General features: G+C 38.0%; 1 protein-coding gene across 1 annotated transcript in view; it reads right to left on the bottom strand.

The window, feature by feature from the left end:
• Positions 1 to 25,903, bottom strand: part of LOC135766762 (5-hydroxytryptamine receptor 3A-like) — a 57,205-nt gene that overhangs the window by 15,335 nt on the left and 15,967 nt on the right. The window contains exons 5-6 of the mRNA XM_065276235.2: positions 14,866 to 15,038; positions 14,622 to 14,782 (exon numbers count right to left, since the gene is read on the bottom strand). Of these exons, the coding sequence (XP_065132307.1) occupies positions 14,622 to 14,782; positions 14,866 to 15,038 (334 nt within the window). The remainder of the gene's footprint in view (positions 1 to 14,621; positions 14,783 to 14,865; positions 15,039 to 25,903) is intronic.

The following is a 25,903-nucleotide window of genomic DNA, read 5'->3' as shown; positions in this document are numbered from 1 at the left end:
GTTTTTTTACTAGTGGCTAAACTGACATCTGGAACAAATACAGATAAAGATAGCCGATCTGTAGTTAACATTTTATACATTAATTTTACACCATAACGTTAGCTCAATGAGTTAAAGTCATTTACTTGTTATTTATTTAGCTTGTTATCTAGAAATAGTCTGCTCTAAAGGGACTCTGAGGGACTCAGATTCTTGATGTTTGTGTGTCTACATTGTGCTGCGGTTAATTTTTAAGTCCCTCAAAATCGTTCAGAATGACAAACTGTCATGAGAGTGCTAGATATTATACTACAGTCTCACATGATAAGTGTGTAATCACTACACCTGCACATAAGCTTTCTAGATGCTGACAATATTTAGAATTTATGTACTAAAAAATCACTATGGAATTGCAGTATTGTTTTTTCTTTGCTATAACACAACATGGCTTAACCATATTAAATTATAGCAGTTGGAAAAAATAGCAACTAAGAGTCTAGTCCTACTAAAACATCCACTGAGTACAATAATGGTGAGTTTAAATGAAACAGCAAACATCTAACTTAAACACACGAACATCAAGTCTCACAGTATGAATTTCAACAATGGTGACAAAGAAAAATGCCAAAATGTTCATGATTTTTTTTTCATGCCGCAGTGCATTCTGGGAGTTCTGGATAAGATTTATTGATACCCAGAATGCATTGCAGCATGAAGCTTTTCATTTTATGGTCACCATTATTGAGATCCATACTCAGATTCTTTATATTTGGGTGTCTAAATTGGACAACAGTTAATTTTGAACTATATAGTATTTCAACTTTCTTTAAAATGATAAACTGATATGAGCGTGCCAGATGTCATACTACAGTATCACATTACTGATAGAAAAATTATTTTTGGTAAGCAAACTAAAATAGCATATCAGTTTTTTTACATGAAAATCGACACTATATCCTAATCACCACCACCACCACCAATGTCTTAGAATCACACTGGACACTTCTGTCTCTTTCGCTGCCATAACAAACAGGTTTTAAACACACCAAGTTACAGCAACCAGAAAACGACAAGTCAAAAACAGAGTAAAGAGTCCAACTAAAACTACCACTGATCACAATAATGGTGACTTTAAATGAAACATCTAAACCTAAGTTAATAAATAACTCTACAAGTAAGATGTAAGATGTAAAATGCTTCAAGTGTTACTTTTTTAACACTCTGTAGTGTGGATCTATATAAACATTAAGCAGTGTTAATGTTAATTTAACACTGGGGATTTTGCAGTCTACATTAGCTCCACCAAGAAATGTTTATTTATTTTTTGTAGTTGTTGTGGTTCTGCTGGTATTTTGTCTTTATTCTCTTCTTGTTCATCTTTCTTTAGTGATTCTGTTTATTAACAGCAGGTGTTTATCATTAATGGTCAATAATCACTTCATTCATTTCTTCATTATCTAATTAACTTCATCACTTCTTCAACCCAACCACACACATACTTGACTTTGGTTTAGTCCACATTGGCTTTAGTTTCTACAGAAGGTTCATGTGGGCTAAGTCAGATGGGGCCAGCATGAAACCCGGGTGCAAGCCCAGCTTGGGGCCCATATTGCAAGCCCATATGGGGCCTACATTTGCCCCACCAAGCACTGCTGGCTGGGTACTGATGGTAATTTTTTATAATAGTTTATGAATGTATACAGAAATTTTATTTGTTAGTTTATTGCAAGGTTTTAATAGGCCTTAGTTATTAAAGAGAAGGTTAAGAAATTATTTACTAATATAAAATAATGTATATTTAAAAGATAAAAACCACTGCTTTTATTATACAGTAAATAATAGAATTTTAAGTCAATTTACAGAAATATTGTACTTTTTTTAACCTTAAAATAGCTCTGCGGCCCTCCGATTAAATGTCAATCTCAGAAATGGCCCCAAGCCAATTTGAGTTTGAGACCCCTGACATAGAGCAACACTCACACACTGTTTGCTGATTCACTCAATTCTTTTACTGCTTTATTCAGTACAGAACTCACTCTAATATAGAACACTGTCGCCCCCTAATGGCAACTATTCATATAGCACAACATTTAGCTGCATATATAACACTATACAAAATACATTTCTTTCACTGTTAAAATAACAATAATGATATTGAGAATTCATTCAAAAGTATGTTACCTTCGACACCTTCTGTATGGCGCGTGTTACATGACGTCATCACCACCGCAACTTTTTCAGGATCAATCATTAAAAACATTCATAATGTTTGTGATAAATGCACTTTTTGTAAAACATCAATTAAAGATATTAAACATTTATTTTTGTATTGCCCTTTTTCTATTTCATTTTGGACTGACTTCAAAATAGATATTCCTAAAATAGAAATTCCCAGTATTAGAATTTAGAACCTCATGACATTTTACTTTGTTTCCAAAACCCATATTTTTCTGGAAAAAAATTATATAATTAAATTATTTTGTCGATGTTTTATATGCATAATACACAAATAAAAGAAACCCTCCTACTGTATATTACCTTTTATAAGACCTCGCAGTATACTTTGAAACCCTTTCAAACATGAGATAAAAAAACAAAAAGGTTTTGAAAATATCTATAACTACTTTGATTCATAAACTTTTATTTTTGTATTCATTTGTATTTTTCATTTTATACTTGTTATTCTCCGATTTACACATTTTGAGCTGTATTTACAATGCTTTGTATTCATCGTTTTTTATTGCATTATACTTGAAATGTCTGTATTTGAACTAAATAATAAAATAAAAAATCATTAAAAAACAAATTATTATTTTAAAGATAAAAATGTCTCTAAAAGTAATGTTATTTTTATAAAAATGGTACAGCAAATGTTTTGGCTGTGTAAAGGCATATACGTGTTTGATCAAACACTCACCATATAATTATTAAAGGGTCCATGGCATGAAGATGTTAGCATTGCCACTTTGTAGGTGTGAGCAAAAATGTGTCGTTTTGGGTGTGTCCTTTAAAATGCAAATGAGCGGATGAAATGCAAACACTGATCACAATGATAGTGGTTTGTTGTAATTGAAACTCAATTGTGCTGTCAAGTCCTTCTTTTCTGTCTCTTTCTCTCTGCACTAAATGGCAGTGCTGTGATTAAATAGTGCACATTAAGGGGGCGGTATTATTATAATAAGAGCTCCTTATGACATCATAAAGAGGGCCAAATTTCAATGACCTATTTTTTGCTCACACCTACAAAGTAGCAATGCTAACCTCTGTTTGCCATGGGCCCTTTAAATGAAGTAAAAACGGTTTAATAAACTTATTTTAAGTGACATTAATCAATTAAGCAAAACAAACACCATTTTATCCTTATTCAGTCATTTTTACAATAATTTTTTGAAACGTCAATTGAAGTTGTCATCAAAGGCTTGTGTTCTTGTGTTCAAAACTCATTCCTTCGAACAGAAGCCATCAAACTCTCTATCTAAATAGAACGCACAGTGACCCCCTTCATGGCGAACCGCGCAAAGTCTGCGGCTTTGCAAATGGCTTTGTATCTTGCGATATTCACAAGGTCTAACAACACTGAGAGCACAGAACGGACATCGACATAAATCGCCGACTCGGATGTCTTCGATGCAAATGCAGTCATTAATTTTTCTCACTGTAACAACATGTTTCTGTCAACAACAATTAAATAATCCCCGAAGCTGAAAAGACGTCAAGCAAAGAGACCATCAAATTATATCGCACATGTATTATATCCATCATCTTTCCTTCAAAAGAAAATTACGATTTCTTTTTAGCTAAAGGAAATGACGTATAACTATGATTACGGCTGATTGGCCAACGCAGTTGCCAGGAGGAAGCTCTTTTGGCCTATGAGTAGTGATGGTCGTTTTCGAAGCACTGCTTCATGAGGCTTCGAAACATTTACGAATCTTTTGTTTCGAATCAGTGGTTCGGAGCGTGTTTCAAACGCGTGATTTTTTTTCCCAAACCAGTTCAGATAGGAGTTTTACTTAAACATGAGCTCAGGGGCAGAAAGAAATTTGATTGGTTCACAAAAATGACCAATGAAAGTCCTCAACCGGAGCCTTCAAGGCAGCTTCTGCAGTGAAGCAGTTCGAGCTCACCGTTGGTCAGGTGAGTAGCGCAGATGGTTAGATAGGAATGTGACTGGTTTGGAATTCAGCTCGAAATGTTTCGAGCGTTTAAGTTACGTGTTACCACGTTTTCACGTGTCCGTGGCACGACTTTCTTTTTCGTGCCAGTTTCACGTAATGGTTACTCAATTTTTTTTCCTTTTTTCAAACCATTGTCGTTTGGGATTGGGGTTAGATTTGTGGGTTTTTTTCATTTTTAAACTGTTTTCGCGCGAAGATGAAGTTGGGTTTGGGTTAGAATGGCAGTGGTTTATACATTTATTTGTCAGAAATTTAAACAGCTTTCACTTGATGTTGGGGTTAGAGTTGGGTTTGGGTTAGGATGTCATTTTACGTAACAGAAAGTTGTTCTAACCCCAATCCCAAACGACAATGGTAAGAAAATAGTAAAAACAATTGAGTAAACATTACGTGAAACTGGCACGAAAAAGAAAGTCGTGCCAAGGACACGTGAAAACGTGGTAACACGTAACTTAAACGCTCGAAACATTTCGAGCTGAATTCCAAACCAGTCACATTCCTATCTAACCATCTGCGCTACTCACCTGACCAACGGTGAGCTCGAACTGCTTCACTGCAGAAGCTGCCTTGAAGGCTCCGGTTGAGGACTTTCATTGGTCATTTTTGTGAACCAATCAAATTTCTTTCTGCCCCTGAGCTCATGTTTAAGTAAAACTCCTATCTGAACTGGTTTGGGAAAAAAAATCAAGCGTTTCAAACTGGCCCAAGTCACGTGATTTTAGCAAACGAGGCTTCATTACGTCATAACTGTTTCGAAACGTTTCGAAAATCCGACGATTCACCACTAGGGGGAGTTGATCACATGACCAGTGTCTAATATGTTTCGGTGAACTCGGGTCAGTTTTATTATAAAAGTTCATAAAACATTTATCCTTCTGACTAATTACACTGCCATTTTGTCTATTTATTGTTTATAGACAGATTTAATGACAAAAATGTGCATAATTAAAAGGGTAGTTAGTTTTAATGATTTGTTTGCCCTAAATAAAACAAAAAACACATAATAAACTTTTAACTATGTCTTAATTAAGTTAAATAATTTTTTTAAACATATTTTAATAAAAATCTTGCTATTTTTTTGTAAAAAAAAAGTCTAAAATGTTTGGCCATATCTGCTCTACACTATTTTGACCAGCAGGGGTCGCCAGCGTGTGTGCTGTTTCGAACTGCTTCGAAAAACTGAATCAATTTTCGAAGCAATTGGTTCATTTGATTCGAAGCTTCGAAAAGCTTCGTTTCTCCCATCACTACCTATGAGAAACCTCTTACCATGCCCCTACCTCTTGCCATGCCTGTTGCTAGAAGCAGCAGCTACCCATGTTTTTTTTTTTTTTTTTTTGCTTAAGAGACACATCATAACTTCTGATACAAATCTCAACAAGGGTGACAGTAAATGGCAAGAAATTTGCAAAATTTTGTCATGTCACAATGCATGATGGGAGATATGAATGAGTTATGAATGAGTATACAATCCTGCTACCCAGCATGCATTGCGGCATGAAGCTTTGTTGTTGATTGTCACCATGGTTGTGTTTTATAGGCTGATTGTTGATGTCTCAGTGTGTCTGACTGACATCACGGATTAGATTTCAGTGAAAAATCTTAACTCTTAAGGCTATATAGATTTCATGGGGTGAACCGAATATAAAATTATACACTTATATTCAGTGATTATTTTTTTGTATATGATCATTGAATCACAACTCTTATGTTTTCATAATAATTAACATAGTAACAGTTATAGACTAAATTTATCTCATCTTCCTCTGATCTACACTGTAAAAAATCCAATTAATGAATTGTTGGACGGGCAAAAATATATAAGTTAAACCAATTTTTTTGTTTGAGCTAGTTGCAAAGACATATTATTTTAAGTCTAGATAAATCTGTGTTTAAAACATTAAATGAATGGTTATTTTCAAATCCAGTCAACATTCAGAATGGCTAATGTTGACTGAACTAATTAAGACAAATCAGGAAAATATGTGGAGTTATGACAGCTATGTTTCCTGACAGCAAAATGCTCCTAATATTACTGTTATTTGGTCACAAAATGTAATTGTAAGAGTTTTTCAGGCGTGAATGTATGTGCTTAAAGTTTAAATATGCGGTCGGTTAATAAAGATAGCGTCTATTTAAAAGTGTGCTAGGACACTTTCGGACGGAGATTAGCTCCATATGAGCTCCATATGAGCTCCAGAAAATCACCGGCGCTTAAGTGCTCACACCCCGCCCAGCGCAGCCTCGCCTCGGCAAGCGCATCAGAAATCGACTGCTGGCTCTGATATCTCTGTGGCGTTTAAACGTGATTTAATTCATTTTAATTTCTCATACTTAACAATGAAAGGGTTATGTTTTAAATCATATTTTAGGATTGCACTTAATTGATATCGCTGTTGAGAGATGTTTCATATCTTTTACTTTATAACCGGAGTGCATGCGAATTTGATCAGAGCTGAAGGAGCGGATGGAGAAATAGTCCCAATATCATAACAATCTTAAATAAAACTTCTAAATATACCCGTGTGTGTACCCGTGTGCGCGCGCGCGTGCACGCGACCCGCTCGCGCGCGTGTGTGTATGTACAGTATGTGCGTGAGTTTTTTAATTTAAAATGTCTTAACTCGGAAGGATCTGTATCACAGGTCATTTCATCTGAGATTAATCCGCACCTAACAGCAGGAATCACTCACTGTTTTACACAAGGATACAATTCATCAGCCGTTTCCTCAAGTTCACGTCAGGTAAGTGTTTGTAAATAAATGTTAATTTTAGACTATATTAATTGGCAAAGACGCAAATACTCGACGTTTTTGTAAAGATATAAGTTATATAAAGGTGTGTTATGTTATGTGTCCGAGTTAAAGTGGAGCTATTTTAGTTAAGATTACCGGACAGGGTTTATTACTCCGTCTTAATTATAATTGGGACATTTTTACAAACAAACCTTATAAAATACAATACTGGCGTGCATTTTTAGACAAAACAATAGCACTCATATGTTAAGAGATGTCAGTATTTTAGTCAGTGATAAGCCCTGTCCGAGAAAACCGCCCAATAGTGTTTAATTCAATTACGTGTGATGTCTTAGGGGAAATTTGGCAATTTTAGGGTATAAAGTCTTTCACCGTCAAGCTTTATTATATTAAACATCTATGTATGTGTGTGTGTATTTATATTCCTCTGTTTATCAAACCAGAGCGGTGATGATGTGGAGGCCAGAGGTATACATGGCGAAAGAAGTTAAATGGCCCTGGAGATGTTCTCACTGACTTTGGAGTGTTTTATGCCTTCTATTAAGAGAAGACTTAATTCTGTATGTTCAGTCTGTATGATAAGTGAATAAAGCTTTTGTTTTTATATGACTGAAGTTAATTATTTGTTAACAACACCAGCATAAATTATTTGATAAATAATTTAAAAAATTTATTAAAAATTTCCAAATAATAAATATTAATTGAAGTAACACATAAAACATTGAGTAAATACTTAAATTTTAATTTACAGAGTCTTTACTGTAAGTTTTTAAAGATTCAACTGATTAAAACATTTTAGTTGAATGAACTATAAAGCTAGTTGAGCAAACATACTTTTTTATATTTGAGTCAAGTTTGGGCCAACTAAAAAACATCAATCCAGGTAACACTTTGGAGTCAGAAATTGAGTGAACGTAAAATTTCTGTGGAACTAGTTACTAAAAAATAATTCATTGAGCCAACAATTTATTTTTTACAGTGTAACAGATGTGTTTAATAAACACTCTGCCACAATAAGCAGATGAAAAGTAAGACTAAACTTTAAGACCCAAGTACCCAAATAAAGAAAACACTAATCGGCACAATGGTGACTACCTTTATTACTGTGGGTTCACACCAGCCGCGGAAGAGGCGGCAAAAACGCGCTATTCGCGCGTAGTTGGACGCTTGAACATTTGAGTTCATTCGCTTCATTTTCGCGTGAAAGCCGCGGGTGAAATTCTAGTCATTCGAGAAATTCACGCGGAAATCCGCGTCATGGGAGGGGCTTCTGCGACTCCGCGGAGACTACACCACTCCGCTCGCTTTCTGTAATCACGTCACTACTACAGCAAGCTCCTGATTGGTTAACGTGGCGCGGAATTCCGCCAAAGTTCAGATTTTTGAACTCGCGCGTTTCCTGCGGCAACGCTCAAATCTCTCTCTTTCTCTCTGAACTAAATGGCAGTGCTGTGGTTGGATAGTGCAGATAAAGGGGGCGGTATTATTATAATTTGCCTTGCTACCTACCTCACAAAACAGACGAAATCTGAACGACCTAATTTTTCACATGCCTGCAGTAAATGGCTTACCCAAACAAAGTTACTGGATTGATCGTTATCACATTTTCTAGGTTGATAGAAGCACTGGGGACCCAGCTATAACACTTAACTCTTTCCCCGCCATTGACGAGATATCTCGTCAATTAAGAGAAAACGCTTCCCCGCCAATGACGAGATTTTCCGTCTTTCCGCAATACCGCTATTATCCACCAGGTGGCGCACCTTCCGCAACTTTTTAAAACCGGAAGTATTGCCCTATGGCAAGCTGCTGCATGTCCGTGTCTGTTTTAAAGATCGCTCTGAATCGGATCTCTATAAAAAGTCCGTCACAAAAATTGAATTATCTCTGCTTTTTGCTCAAAATATGGTGTTTTTGCAAAAACCTACCCATATTCAAATGCTGATTGCAAAAGAACCACTAAAGGTAGTATGAAACGTTTTTTTTTTTTTTTTGAAAGCAGAGGGTCTGTTCTTTCATTTGGTATATTATATGTTTATATATTTAAAGAAGAACATTTTCTGGAAGGCATTAAACTTTGGTGAAAATCATGAAAAACGCTGGCGCTGGCTGGCAACTTTTTTAAAAACGCTGGCGGTGAAAGAGTTAAACATGGAAAAAGTCTGATTTTCACGCTATGACCCCTTTAACATGTAAATCATCCACGCTTGCCGCCTCTTCCGCGGCTGGTGTGAATGCACAGTTAACCAGATTTACAGCAGTTGTATCGAAGTTAAACTTATCATCCATGTTACTCTGCAAGCAAGTTGTAATTTTAGTTTTCAAACAGAGATGATGATAGTGTTTATTTAACTGTGGGGATTTCATCTATTACATTTAAATATTTTATCTTTCTTCATTTTCTTCATATTTTAGGATTACTTTCTCCAGCAAAAATAGTCATCAAAATAAAAAATTAAAGACAGAGAAAATTCTAAAATGTAGTTGATTTGACACAGAATGACCAGCAGGTGTTCCCCATTAATGTCTTAATCATCACTTCATTATCTCATTAACTTTAACACTGCTTCAGTGTTATATTTTTTAACACCAGACTTTTTAAACACCCATCTGGGAGTGGATTATATATACATCAACAGTGTTTATTTAACACCGGGGACTTTACTGTGTACAGTAGTGTAGGGTAGTGTAGTGCAGTATACACAGCAAAATCCCCAGAGTTAAATCAACTCTGCTGGTTGTACATATTGTCCCAATCTTACAGAGAGTTAAAAAGTAACTCTGAATTTGAGTTAAAAGCTGCAATCAGTCATTTTATCCTCTCTATCACCATCCCTGTTTGAAACCTAAAATTGCATACTTGTAGTTATTTTCTTAACTTAAAGGGGACATATTATGAGATTTTTTTAAAGATGAAAACTAAGTCTAAAATAGGTCTGAGCAAAAGTGTGCCGTTTTGGGTGTGTCATTTAAAATGCAAATGAGCGGATGAAGTGCAACCACTGATCACAATGATGGTGGTTTGTTGCAATTGAAACTCAATTGTGCTGTGAATTATTTTATCTCTCTCTTTCTCTCCATACTAAATGGTTGTGCTGTGGTTGGATAGTGCAGATAAAGGGGGCGGTATTACCTTATTCTGACATCACAATAAGGGCCAAATTACAATGACCTATTTTTCACATGCTTGCAGAAAATGGTTTACCAAAACTAAGTTATTGGGTTGATCTTTTTAACATTTTCTAGGTTGATAGAAGCACTGGGGACACAATTATAGCACTTAAACATGGAAAAAGTCAGATTTTCATAATATGTCCCCTTTAAGTTACACCATGGTTAATCTAAGTACACATTGTTTCAAAATCTTCAGAATGACAAACCGCTTTGAGAGTGCCAGATATCATACTGTAGCATCACATTACTGAGAGAGACCAATACATCTGCTAAAGGAGCAAACACTAAATGAATAAATACATTTTCTAGATGTTCAACATTACGCATCAAACACCATAACAGAATTGCAACATGGTCTTTTCTTTACCATAACAAATATAACACAGAAAGTTATAGCAGGCAGAAAACATAAACAAAGAGTCAAGAGTCCAACTTAAACAACCAATGATCACAATAATGGTGACTTTAAATGAAACATCTAAACCTAAGTTAATAAATAACTCTACAAGTAAGATGTAAGATGTAAAATGCTTCAAGTGTTACTTTTTTAACACTCTGTAGTGTGGATCTATATAAACACGGAGCAGTGTTAATGTAATTTAACACTGGGGATTTTGCAGTCTACATTAGCTCCACCAAGAAATGTTTATTTATTTTTTGTAGTTGTTGTGGTTCTGCTGGTATTTTGTCTTTATTCTCTTCTTGTTCATCTTTCTTTAGTGATTCTGTTTATTAACAGCAGGTGTTTATCATTAATGGTCAATCATCACTTCATTCATCTCTTTATTATCTAATTAACTTCATCACTTCTTCAACCCAACCACACCCATACTTGACTTTGGTTTAGTCCACATTGGCTTTAGTTTCTACAGAAGGTTCATGTGGGCTAAGTCAGATGGGGCCAGCATGAAACCCGGGTGCAAGCGCAGCTTGGGGCCCATATTGCAAGCCCATATGGGGCCTACATTTGCCCCACCAAGCACTGCTGGCTGGGTAAATGTTTGTTTTTTGATTTATTTTGGATTGTTTACTGTCATACCATTGCCTTTATTATGTTCCATCTTTGTTATTCCACAGTTTTAATGATTTTGCTATAGACCTTTCTCACAGTAACCGGAAATACGTAATCGTCGTGTAAGCGGAGTTCCTGTCAAGCGTCAACACACTAGAAAAACATAAACCCGGGCAAGTTTAAAATGGATCAAAGAGTCTACACAACTTCGTTAACGGATTTGCCAAATATTACATTTGCTGATGTGACACGACTAATGGAGGAAAACTTTTTCCATGAAGAATTTGTCCATAAATTTCTAGGTAAGTAGAGAGCGAGTCTAACTGTTACTGAACTGTTAACTAAAACGACACATTATAAGTCTCGCCGAATAGCCTGAATCCACTTATGTCTAACTTCACCATCAACAGAGAATTGATGGAACAGATACGGCTTTTTACATTGCCTTGACTGCGGAGGAAGTAAATTTCCGCGACGATTGCGTATTTCCGGTCATAAATACGGAAGTTGTGAGAAAGGTCTATTATACAGTATGTGGAAAAATATGAATAAGTGAAAGTGATCCTAAAACTTCTGAATGGGTAGTCAATGTTACATAAGCTAGTTAAACAGAAAAAATATAATACTGCTAGGTGTAATTGCATAGCAAGCTAATAATATATTATACTTCATATATAGCAGTATACTTTTATCCTCTGTATGTTTCTCCTCATCTTTCCTCTTTTAACCTGGGCTCTTTATGGCAATTTTTCTTATCTGTAGTTTATGTGTTGCATTACATCTACGGCTCTGCCTCATATTATGCGGTGTCTCCATTAGAAGCTGTGACTTGTTGATGTGAGTCCCACCGCAGCTCTCTGAGTAACAACTGATATTCACCCGGAAGTAACAAATCTTCTCTGGACAAACACTACAAAGTCCCGACCAGATTAACTGATCGCATGATGACAATGATATGATTGATGCAGATGAGGAATTAAAGTCCGATCACGCATTCCGTTATCCTCGCAATCACGGAGCGCGCGCGGCTCATGACTGCGTAACAACGGGTGACGCGACCCACGCCACGGAACGCAACTTCCGCTCCCAAGCACTTTAGAAAGTAAGAAACGCCTTGACTCGTTTTAACGCGCGTTGTTAGACGCGACATGTGAACGAAACCTTAAACGTTTAAAGTAAAAATGAAATGAATATGAAACAAAGTGAATAAAAATCTTTCTGCGGGCCAGATTATGTTATATTGTTGGAAGGTGCTGTAAGGTCTTTTCAATTGGATGCGAAAAGCTTCCTGATCCGCATAAAAGCGAGCCATAAACTTAATCACTTTATATTATGTTGCTTGCTGATGTATGTATATAAACAATTTTATCGTAACACATAGAGCAGTGGTCTCAAACTCCCGGCCCGCGGGCCGCAGAGAGGGGGAGGGCGGGCCGCAAATGGCCCGCGGGCCGGGAGTTTGAGACCACTGCTCTATGTGTTACGATAAAATTGTTTATATACATACATCAGCAAGCAACATAATATAAAGTGATTAAGTTTATGGCTCGCTTTTATGCGGATCAGGAAGCTTTTCGCATCCAATTGAAAAGACCTTACAGCACGCCCCATTCCTCGTGGCACACCCCATTTCTTTCCGACCTCTTGCCACGCCCATTGCTCCAGCCTGCAGCTACCTCTAGTTGAGCATTACAGCAGTCTTATTCAGAACAGTGTCTTATTCCTAGAGCATTTTTGTATTTGCAGTATTGTCTTTATCATTTATTTACGAATTACGATCAAATGTTTAATGAATGGTAGAGTATAATATAAATAACCTCAGATGCTATGAAAAGTTTTCCCTCTACATCAAGCAATGGACAAGCAGTCTTAATAAAACAATGTTACAATTGCTAAATGAGGAAAATTAGTTAAGTTAAAGGGATAGTTCACCCAAAAATTAAAATTCTTTCATCATTTACTCACTCTCATGTTGTTACAAACCCACATAAACTTCTTTGTTCTGCTGAACACAAAGGAAGATATATTGAGAAATGTTTGTAACCAAACGGTTCGAGGACCCCATTTACTTGCACAGTAGAAAAAATAATACTATGGATGTAAATGGGGTCCACAAATGCTTTGGTTACAAACATTTCTTGAAATATCTTTCTTTGTGCTTTTTTAGAACAAAAATATTTATACAGGTTTGTAACAACATAAGCGCAACTAATTGATGACATAATTTTCATTTCTGGGTGAACTATCCCTTTAAGGTCAAAGGACGAACTAAAGGAAACGTTAATCACGATAATGGTGACTTTAAATGAACCCAAAACAAACACAAACTTATGTGATACATTTTGTGGTAAATGTCTATTTGACTTGTGATTACATCACGTCAGAAAGAAGATTTGTCTACTAAATCACGTGTGTGGATGCTGGAATAGTTGAGCACTTGTATTTTGTTCTGACAGCAGTTAAGAAGTTAAACTTATCATCCCGGTTTAGAAAATAACGCTGCAAGTTATAATTTTAGTTTTTTTAACAGAGATGATGATAGAGAGGCAAACGTGAAATTCATCCATAAACTGTATTCATCTATTGCATTTTGTCTTTCTACATCATTTTAGTATTACTTTCTCCAGAAAAAAATTCCAGGAAAATTTAGTTAATTTGAGTTGTTGCAGTAGGTGATTGATGACATCAACGTACAGCGAGAGCGAGTTTGAGGAATCACACGTAGAGGTCTAATTTCAAATCGCTCTCGCGGTACTTTGACATCATCCGTCTGTCGGTTCTTGCAGCGCTGCATGAAGTCAAACACGCGTAAAATTGCTGACCTCAGAGCACTCGTCTCTGCTCCTCGACATAATGGAGCAGCTGTATTTGCAAATACAAACACACGAAACGAGTTTGCACGAACATAAATGTGATCTTGGAAGCGTTCAGAGTAGCAGTCACATGTAAACATGGGTCGAACTTTTGACGTAGGTGCGAGCTCTGGCGCAAACTCTGTGATGTTGCCTGCTTAAACATCCGTTTGTCTCACTTTACATGCAACCGTGCAACCGAAGATTTTCAAGATCTCCACTCTGGCTGGAGTTTTTAGAAACAATCAGTTTCAGAGGCGAGTTCTCCGTTTGCGTGTAAACGAGGGGCACAAACGAAGGTAAATCTCTCAGTTTTTAAAAATAATCATGTACGTGTAAACAGAGCCTCAGTTCAGTTCATGGAGATCTCTTCTAATGAGCTGATGATTTGAATCAGGTGTGTTAAATAAGGGAGACATACAAAATGTGCAGGGCAGTGGGCCTCCAGGAATAACGTTAAGAACCACTGTACTATACTATACTGCTAATTATGTGCACACCCCTATTTTTGGCTATTTCAGTCATTTCTGTGATAATAAATGCGCTGTATCTTACAACAATTTTATATGGTCTTTACAGTGTGTGCAGAGCCACAGTCATTTTGCGACAAAAGTGGCCCTCTCCAAACTGTGTTGCCCTTCCTCAAACAATATAGCAATTTGAACTGTACCTTAAATATTTTGCGATTTTGTGAAAACCACATAGTACTGCAATCAGCTATTGATGCATTTATGTTGAGAAGTTCCCACTCTCCCTGGGTCTGAAAGTTTTGCTGAGATTCAGAGGTAAGATACTTTGAATCAGTGAGGTCATGAAAGTTTAGCTCCTCATCTGTGGGAAAATAAAAGCAAATAATTTAACATGCAGTAGAGTTTGATTCATTTAAAGTTAAACAATTAATTTGTTTGTTTTACCTGTATAGCCTAAAGATTGAAGTGTTAAATTGCAGATTTGTGTGTCAAATGGAAACCTGTACAAGTCCATCTTACAGGCTGAGGTCACAGATAAAATATCCACTGTGTATAGAAGGCCTTCATAAACTAAATGCACATATGGAGACTCCTTTGATCCAAACTGTGTGTCGATGCTAAATGAAGAAAACAAAATAAAAAGTGAAAACAAATATTCAAGAAAAACTATTATAATAATGAACTGATTTTTTTTATACGGCGCATCTTTTTGTGTCATTTTATTTATTGGTTTCTCTTTTTTTTCCATTGTCGCTTGGGTTTGGGGTTTTTGTTACATAAAATGACATCCAAACCTCAATTCTAACCCCAACTCCAAGCGTCCATGGTTTAAAGCTATTGTCTATGATTTCAAAGATTGTTCATTATTAATAACCTGGTTTAGATCCTGGTTATGGTTCTACAGTAAAATCCTAACAATATGAAGAGAAAAAAGAATGAAAAAAATCCATTCACTCTATTGGGTGTACAGCTGCAGAGAAGTTGACCAAGCTGTATTTATTCGCTACGCGTCGGGTGGTTCTTCGCCTCTACGTCGTGCATTAAAACCCTTTAATGCATGGCTAGCCGTGGATTATCCCTTACATATTTTTATCAGTCTGACAACTTGGTCATGCTGCTGGTCGGCATTGGAATGTTAGCCGTTTAGCATCGCTTATCACAGGTCAAAGTAATTATATTTCTTGAAGTGCCTGAATATATTTCAATAGGCCTAGCTTAGTGATGTTACATTTGAAGCGAGGCTTCGGAGCTTGTGTCGAGCAAAAGTGGGCGTGCCAGATGAAGCTTTGATTCGAAGCTTGTGTTGTTAACGTTGAAATCACGTGACCAATGACAAACGAAGCTTCACTTTCTGCACAGTCACGTGCGCGCTTCGCTTTGCGTGTCAGAAGGTTCGAACCCCAGAGGTTTTTTATGAGTTATTTGCCTTATAACATTTTGGTCCCACATTATACTGTATATATAGTATTGCATTTACTTATACTTGTGTGCGCATGTGTTATTATGTGCGTGTGAACATTATTTTGTACAATACAATATTGAATCATATGAATATTAACTAATACTCATACTTTATTGCCACACTTTAATAAGTAAATACATTTATTATATTGACCATTCACACACATGTTGTCTAAGCTTTATTTGTACACATAATATTAATATTCATCTGAATTTCATCAGCTTGTTGCTTCATTGACGGAGCTTTTTCCAGAAGCAACTGCTATTTGTTTTAATAGCCAAAAGATGGCGCTGTTTTCGACACCCTCGTTGAAGCTTCGAATCATGGTTCGAAACAGTAAGAGAAGTATCGGTGCTTCATTTGAAGCTTCATTTCCCCATCACTAGCCTAGCTGGTTTCAGTTTGAGCTGATCGGAATTTGAACAAGATGCGCTGTGTGCTACTATAACAATTACTCAAAACCTTAGCAATACTAACTAATAATTATTGTGCAATTAATGTGCGCTAGGTAGCACTTTTGACCAGGGTAAACAAGGCTCAGGAGGGGAAACGTATGCCAAACGTTGCTGTAAAAGTAAATGACGTCAATCAGTCATAATTGTAAGTGTTCATTCCTTCAAGGCTTTATGTGTTCACTGCTTTCAGTTCCGATGTTTACTACCGGTGATCACAGCTTGACTGAGTGACGTTGTTCAGGTCATTTCCCAGTGAGAGGGATCAGGTAGCACAGAGGGGAGGGGGGTGTGTGTGGAGGGGCGGGATGAGTTTTTTAAAACTTCCCAACCGTCTCAGGCTTTCTCGACCGATTTTCAACATCGTAGACTACAGCTTTAAAAATATACAAAACATGAAGAAACTTATATGTTAAAGTCCACCTATTTCTTAACTAAAAAAACATTTATTTTTGTGTATTTGGTATAATACAATGTGTTTGATTGATTTATGGTTAAAAAACATTATTTTCCACATACCGTACATTTTTGTAGCTCCAGATTTCACTCTCGTCCTGAAATGCACTGATTTTGTACAAAACTCATGGGGCCCAATCTTGCACCCAGCGCAATTGACTTTGTTAGTGACGCATGTATCATTCGTATTTTGCAAAGGCGCACAGCGGGTTTTTCCCTCCACAGACGCACGTCAACAAACTAGGGAATGAACTTGCGCTCCCTGGGCATTTTAGCGCAAAAAAAGAGGCTTGTTCGGGCGCAAACAATCCCTGATGGTATTTTGCAGTTTCAAAAAACAATTGCGCCACTGACCAGAAAAAAAAAGTTTAAAGTCAGTGGCGCGTTGCGCGTTTTTCATTATGCTATTTTAAGGGCGCATGCTTGACCATAATGTATAGCGTGCACAACGCGCATACACTTTGCATCTAATCTACACAGATGCAACAGTTATTTTTGCAAATCATAAATTGTTACACTAAAAAATATTAATACACGAGATAAGGGGAATCATAGTGGTGAGCATTGTGGTGATAGTTTTTATTTATTGTGTGGCTGCGTTAAAAAATTCTCATGCAAATAACGATTAAAATATTTTCATAAGTTTGTTGTGTGGCTGTTTTACGTTTATTTTATGTAAATAATAATTAAAATGTTTTCATAAGAAACCTTAATTTATATGAACTTGATTTGTTAGTCTACTTTGGGGTTGGACCTTGCGTTTCTTGGGTCCGATTTCAAAGCCCCCAAACCCTTTCAGCGGTGAGGGTGGACGCAGCGATGTCCTCTGCTGGCGTCAGGTCCTGAGGCAGATCCACCTCCCGTTACACGGCGTGCCCGATTTATGCTGGCAAGCTTGGGATTCCCCCGTACAAGGACGTCGGTCTCCTCGGCTGTGAACCGCTCCTGGCGTGCGCCTGGTAAATCCGTCATAATAATAGCAACCCGCCACGGAACTTGCGCCCTTGCGTTTAAAGGTAATGTTGGATAGCGTTCTAATTGGTTTATTTGACGTTACGCCCAAACCACACCTATGAATAATGAACCTACTTCAGACCAACCCCTTATTGATTTGCGCCTGGCGCAAGAGTTATTTCTCACGCCGGGAAACTAGCAACAGCGCCCAAGATCCGCCCACAAACTCACTTGCGCGTTGCGCTTCGCACTTGCGTTTCAGATCGTTAAAATAGGGCCCATGGATTTGAAAAGCTCTTGAAAGAGTCCCTGATTGGCCAGCTAATCTGTATGTTGTGATTGGTCTGAATACCTCTGATGTCAGCTGGAATTGTGATGCTCCTTGCCATGTTTGAAAGATTCGCTCACATTGCAAGGCTAACGGAAGTTAATTTGCAGGCTGTAAGTCTGAAGCGGGAGGAATTATGATAATGTCGGTCGTGTCTACATCCCCAATCGCAGACCTACAATCCATGTGTTTGTTGTAGTCCAAGAAAAGATATTTATGTTGGAGACGATAACTTGTACATTTTGCGTATCATTAACATTTACTAATACACACTTTTGCACGAAAGGAAAAGTTAAAACGTGATTCAGACCATAGGTGCTCTTTAAATGACATCCTTCCTAAAGCAAATCCCAAATCTAACCCCAAACCCAAGCAAAATGTTTTAAAAAACAGAAAAGAAATGAGAAAAATAAAACAACATAAAAAAGATGTGCTGTATAAGTGAACAGGAAGGACCGGCGTATCATATGCAAGCAAAATTGGAATTTGATATTCACACAGCATGCTATTTATACGCATTTCATAAGAATGGGTTGTAAAAATATATAATAGATTTTTTATAGTGTGCCTATTTATTTATACTATTTTATACCTTCATACTAATACACTGTAAAACCAAATAGTATATGCTACTATAAAAATGCTAGTATGTTTACTTGTTTTTAACCCTCATGTGTTGTTGGGGATGTTTTCATCCACTACAGAGTTTTTTTTACTCTTAATTTGGCCGTAACTTTCTCTCTGTTTTAGCAAATTGAATGATTTTTGGTGACAAATCTTATATTTACATATATTTTAAGAAAATGCTTTGAATTTTTTTAAAAACTCAACGATATACCGTGGGCAAATTTACTACCCTTTCGTGTTGTTAGTGGATGAAAACATCCACTAAATTCAACGGCTGTAAAAATTTATCAGATGAATATTTTTTCCAAATTTTTTTTCATAAATCTGTTAATCAACCTCAGTACTGATCAAAACTACCAAATCTTCACAAAAATTCCATGATTTTAACCCTTTAATTGCCAAGTTTATAAGGTGTGTCACTGATTTGGGGAAAAAACACACACAAAATGACAGATTTTCAATATAAAAAGTGATTGTAAACTGGATTTTTGTTTACCTTTTTCAGAGTCTTGAACATGTCTAAGATTGGTAAAAACATTGGCTTTGAAACATTTTTAGTTTTTGTGTAGCATCAGTTTTAATTTTTTTCTCCCTCATTTATTGTTATTGGCTGTTTTTGCCCCATTGACTTCCATTATAACCACATTTTTTGATTGCAGAGCTATGACACCTTTTTATCATGCATTTTTGAATGTTGGTGTTTTTTCCTTTTGCTAAGAGGTCAAATTTGTTATTTTTACAGTTTATCACCATGTGGCACTATTAACCCTTTAGTAGCCCTGTGCAAAAACAAAGCTTAATTTCTGACTTGTACATTGAGTTATATGGAGTATAACTCCATAATAAAAGCATATTTTTGTGTGTGTGCATGTGCGCGTGTGTGTGTGTGTGTGTACCTGGTTATTATCACGTTGTGGGGACCAATTGTCCCCACAAAGATAGGAATACCAGTGTCTTTGTGACCTTGTGGGGACATTTTGAGGTCCCCATGAGGAAACAAGTTTATAAATCAAACAAAATGATGTTTCCTGAAAATGTGAAGTAGGAGAAGGGTTTTTGTGATGGTTGGGGTTAGGGAAATTTTCTGTAAAAATCTTCTCTGCATCGGATTTATGAACATCATTTATTATGAACACAAAAACAACTTCAAATAAATTGAACAATGAAGCAAGAGTAGAGGATGGATGGAGAACTAAACAATCAAACTAAATTTTAGTGTGTATGTGTGCCGGGGGTGTGTTCAGTATTTCCAGCAGGACTTGCAGCATATCACTTGGTGCTCTCTGCAAGTGTGTCCACCACAACAGATGCAAGTGCTGACATGTTTGTTCTTTGCACCAATTGCATGTTCCCCTCTTCACTCCTGAGCTGCTGGTTCCTGCTGGTGTCTGTGGATTTGTGTCTGGACAGACAGCTGCAGGAGACTGAATCTCTCTCACCAGTGCAGTAGCAACTGGTGTGCGAGGGTGATGCTCTCTCCTCAATATTGCTGCAGAGATTTTCCCAGGTCTTCTAGGAAAGACTTCTCCTAAACAGCTTTTCACCTCCCTCGTGTATGAGTTGCTGTCCCTCCAGACAAACTTGCAGAGATCACCAAGTGATATGCTGCAAGTCCTGTTGGAATGACTAAACACTTATGTGTTCATAATAATGATGTTCATAAATCTAATGTCTAATGCAGAGAAGATTTTTACAGAATATCTTTTTTCATACACACACACATCCGCACACATCCGCACGCACACACACACGCACGCACGCACGCACGCACGCACGCACGCACACACACACACACACACACAAATATGCTTTTATTATGGAGTTATACTCCATAAAACACAATGTACAAGCCAGAAATTAAGCTTTGTTTTTGCACAGGGCTACTAAAGGGTTAATAGTGCCACATGGTGATCAACAGTAAAAATGACTAATTTGACCTCTTAGCAAAAGGAAAAAACACCAACATTCAAAAATGCATGATAAAAAGGTGTCATAGCTCTGCAATCAAAAAATGTGGTTATAATGGAAGTCAATGGGGCAAAAACAGCCAATAACAATAAATGAGGGAGAAAAATTTTTTAACTGATGCTACACAAAAACTAAAAATGCTTCAAAGCCAATGTTTTTACCAATCTTTGGCATGCCCAAGACTGTGAAAAAGGTTTAAAAAAATCCAGTTTACAATCACATTTTATATTGAAAATCGGTCATTTTGTGTGTGTTTTTTCCCCAAATCAGTGACACCACTTATAAACTTGGCAATTAAAGAGTTAAAATCATTGAATTTTTGTGAAGATTTGGTAGTTTTGATCAGTACTGAGGTTGATTAACAGATTTATGTAAAAAAATTTGGAAAAAATATTCATCCGATACATTTTTATAGCCGTTGAATTTAGTGGATGTTTTCATCCACTAACAACACGAAAGGGTAGTAAATTTGAACAATGCACAAGGGTTAACCAAAATGTTAAGTTTACTTATAATGGCAAATTTTTGTTGCTAATGATAAAAAAAGTTCACATAACTAAAGCAATTTAAGTAAAATTACATAAAATATCCAGGACATTCTTTTGAGCATGTGCATTTTTGTGCAATTCTCCTCCTCCACACCTGTCTCTAAATTTTTTATTTTGATGACTCTTTGAGAAAGTAATCCTAAAATGAAAAAAAGCCAAAATATTAAATGCAATAGATGAATACAGCAAAATCCCAACTGTTTAATGAACAATGTTGGCTGTATGACTCCAAAAGCTCAAGTAATACTCATGTTTGCCTCTCTATCATCATCTCTGTTTAAAAAACTAAAATAATAACTTGCAGTTATTTTTAAAGGGATAAGTTTAACTTCTAAACAGCTCTCATAACAAAATACAAGTGCTCATCTTCAGCGCTCGTTGGTGTTTTAACCCCTCAACGAAGCCTTTAAGGCAGCGCTGCCTGGATGTCACGGCTAGTCCGTGTCATGTTTTGTGTATTGCACTGATCCGTCTCACCTGAACACTCATTGACTCATTACGCCAATACACTACACCTGTCTTGTGTTTAATTGTCTTAGTATTTTTATGCCTTGTTTCTGTCACACCGGTTGCCGGATTATTGTCATTACAACCCTGTCTGTTCCCTGTGTTGGATGTTCCTGGTTTCCTGTGTTCCTGTATTCACCATGTCAGCCCTCGTGTTTTTATTATTAAATGTTATTTATTTTGAACTTTGCGTTTGCGTCCTGTCACTCCTACCCAGTCATGACAGAATAATCCGGCCAAACTGGACGCAGCAAGTTCACGGAGGGCGGCTCCCCCAGGAGTTTCGTCGAGGGGGAGTAGTGACATCGGTGTTCATTCCCCATCAGCCCCGATGTCTCTTGGGGACCACCGTGAGCGATCGCTCGCTCCTGCGGGAGGAGGATCGGCCCAGGCGGTCCCCCAACGGTTGAGTCGTCGTCGACGGTCCCTCGGAGGACCACCGTCCCGCTCGTAGGGGGATCCGGAACGGACCACGCCCGATCATTTCCCCGGGGTGGCTACCGAGTGAGGGTCTCCATTTCCACGAGGGGACGGGAGATGACTTCCGGGGGGCACCTCATCGTCGACGATTCCCAGAAGGGGGGTAATTCGTCTGCCTCGGTTCTCGGAGCGATCGCTCTGGTTCTCCTGGCGCAGTCCGCCCACCGTCCTGTTGGTTTCGTCCCGGCGGCTGCCGGCTTCGCCAGGGTCCCCAAGCCCTCCACCCCTCCCTTGGACTCTCGCTACCAGACTTTGTTTTTGTTTTGTGTTTATGTGAGTGTCTGGTAGCCACTCGTAGAGGGAGGGGTTATGTCACGGCTAGTCCGTGTCATGTTTTGTGTATTGCACTGATCCGTCTCACCTGAACACTCATTGACTCATTACGCCAATACACTACACCTGTCTTGTGTTTAATTGTCTTAGTATTTTTATGCCTTGTTTCTGTCACACCGGTTGCCGGATTATTGTCATTACAACCCTGTCTGTTCCCTGTGTTGGATGTTCCTGGTTTCCTGTGTTCCTGTATTCACCATGTCAGCCCTCGTGTTTTTATTATTAAATGTTATTTATTTTGAACTTTGCGTTTGCGTCCTGTCACTCCTACCCAGTCATGACACTGGAAGGCACTCCCTCTGCCCCGAGCGTTTCAGCCAATCACTGGCGCTAGATATCGAGTCTTCCACCAGCTTCTGGCAGTTCGAGCTCACCATTGGTCAGGTGAGTAACGCAGATATGGTAAGATAGAAATGTGACTGTATTTGATATCAGTTTGAAATGTTCTGAGTGTTTAAATGACGTGTTTCTGCGTTTTCACGTGTCCATGGCACAACTTTCTTTTTCGTGTCAGTTTCATGTATTGGTTATTCAATTGTTTTTTTTTTTTCTTACCATTGTTGCTTGGGATTACAACTAATTTCTGCTCCATTAAAATGACATCCTAACCCAACTCTAACCCCAAGCAAAAACAGTTTAAAATTCTGACAAATACACATCTAAACCAATGCTTAAAATGACATGCTAACCCAAAGCCAACTTTATCCCTGCGCAAAAACTGTATAAAAACCAGACAAAGAACACATATCTAAGCCCAATTGGCAATGGTTTGAGAATATGAAATTAATTGAGTAACCAATATGTAAAACGGTGAAAAAGAAAGTTGTATCAGAGACACGTGATTATGGGAAATGTGTCATAAATGCAAAACATTTTGAACTTAACTTAAAAACAGTTACATTCCTTTCTTACCATATCTGCGCTACTCACCTGACCAACGGTGAGCTCGAACTGCCAGAAGCTGGCGGAAGGCTCGATATTTAGCGCCAGTGCTGTGATTGGCTGAAACGCTCGGGGGAGGGGAGTGCCTTCCAGGCAGCACTGCCTTGAAGGCTTCATTGAGGGCTTAAAACACCAACGAGATAGGACCAACTGCAGAAGTGCAAAACGTCATGACAGTCTGACTGTGCATTCACACCAGCCGCGGAAGAGGCGGCAAGCGCGGATGATTAACATGTTAAGTCAATGCAAACACGCGATTAGGCATCCTGCGGCGCGGTACACGCGGTAGCCGCGGCGCGGAGGGCGCGGATGGCGCGGAACGCGCGGAAGCCGCGGGGCATTTCGCGCGAATTGAGCGTTGCCGCGGGAAACGCGCGAGTTCAAAAATCTGAACTTTGGCGGAATTCCGCGCCGCATTAACCAATCAGGAGCTTGCTGTAGTAGTGACGTGATTACAGGAAGCGAGCGGAGTGGTGTAGTCCAGGGCTATTCAAATCTTACCCTGGAGGGCTGGAGCACTACAGAGTTTAGGTCCAACCCTAATCAAACTTACCCACCTGTGATTGTCTAGTGATCATGAGGACCTTGATTAGCTTGCTCAGGTGTGTCTGATCAGGGTTGGAACTAAACTCTGCAGTGCTCTGGCCCTCCAGGGTAAGATTTGAATACCCCTAGTGTAGTCGCTTGATTTTTTTTCCCAAACCAGTTCAGATAGGAGTTTTACTTAAACATGAGCTCAGGGGCAGAAAGAAATTTGATTGGTTCACAAAAATGACCAATGAAAGTCCTCAACCGGAGCCTTCAAGGCAGCTTCTGCAGTGAAGCAGTTCGAGCTCACCGTTGGTCAGGTGAGTAGCGCAGATGGTTAGATAGGAATGTGGTTTTTTCAAACCATTGTCGATTGGGATTGGGGTTAGATTTGTGGGTTTTTTTTATTTTTAGACAGTTTTTCGCGTGGGGATGAAGTTGCGTCTGGGTTAGAATGGCAGTGGTTTATACGTTTATTTGTCAGAAATTTAAACTCTTTCACTTGAAGTTGGGGTTAGAGTTGGGTTTGGGTAAGGATGTCATTTTATGTAACAGAAAGTTGTTCTAACCCCAATCTCAAGTGACAATGGTAAGAAAATAGGAAAAACAATTGAGTAACCAACACAAGAGACTGGCACGAAAATGAAAGTCGTGCCACGGACACGTGAAAACGAGGAAACACGTAACTTAAACGCTCGAAACATTTCGAGCTGAATTCAAAACCAGTCACATTCCTATCTAACCATCTGCGCTACTCACCTGACCAACGGTGAGCTCGAACTGCTTCACTGCAGAAGCTGCCTTGAAGGCTCCGGTTGAGGACTTTCATTGGTAATTTTTGTGAACCAATCAAATTTCTTTCTGCCCCTGAGCTCATGTTTAAGTAAAACTCCTATCTGAACTGGTTTGGGAAAAAAAATCACACGGTGTAGTCTCCGCGGAGTCGCAGAAGCCCCTCCCATGACGCGGATTTCCGCGTGAATTTCTCGAATGACTAGAATTTCACGCGCGGCGTTCACGCGCGGATTAAGAGAGTAAACTCAAAATGTTCAAGCGGCAAACTGGACGTGGTTCACGCGTTTTTGCCACCTCTTCCGCGGCTGGTGTGAACCCACAGTGAGACTGACAGCCCCAGCCTGACAGTCTGAGGCCGGAAGTGGCGGAGTTGTAATCTCAGACCGGAGGTGGACGAAGAATTATTAAACGTTAAAATCTTTTAAAATGCCTTTTCATTCAAATCAAATGCTCAAGCTTTATTTTTTAAGATTTGTGTTAAATTTATTTCTATTCATTTATGACAAATAAAAAATGGATAATAAACTGTACATTTAACTTAAAAAAAATATTAACAATTGTCTGTAGCAAATAACAATTCTTACGTTTTACATTATTTTACACAAATACATAAACACATATAACTTACATACATACGTGTGTGTGTATATAAAATATAATTCATCTCAAATGGCAAAAAGTGCCTCAGTCATTCTGAAATCGCCCCTATATTTTTATAAATAATATACAGTTGCATCTCAAATATCGTAAATCTTTTTAATACATTTCTTAAAACAAGCACAACACACACTCTGATCTCACAGTACTTTGATGTCTCAAATATTGTAAATATATATTTTTAAATGATATCTTTTTAATACATTAAAACAAGCACAACATGCACTCTGACCTCATGGTACTTTGATGTCGAGTGAATCGCTTTGTGCAAGCCCTGCATTTATTTTATTTTTTTTATCGAGGTGGGTCTTGATCACAGTCCATGCTCTTGATATAATGGGTATGGTTTTCTAACAAAGTTAGCGTCCGTACCGAGCATAAAAGTCAGAAAACCTGCATGCCTGCATAATCATATCACCGTATTATTTACAACGACACAGAAGTA

The sequence above is a fragment of the Paramisgurnus dabryanus genome, chromosome 3 (genome assembly GCF_030506205.2).
Source record: "Paramisgurnus dabryanus chromosome 3, PD_genome_1.1, whole genome shotgun sequence".
In the NCBI taxonomy this organism is placed as follows: domain Eukaryota; kingdom Metazoa; phylum Chordata; class Actinopteri; order Cypriniformes; family Cobitidae; genus Paramisgurnus; species Paramisgurnus dabryanus.
This window is presented reverse-complemented; position numbering and strand designations above follow the sequence as displayed.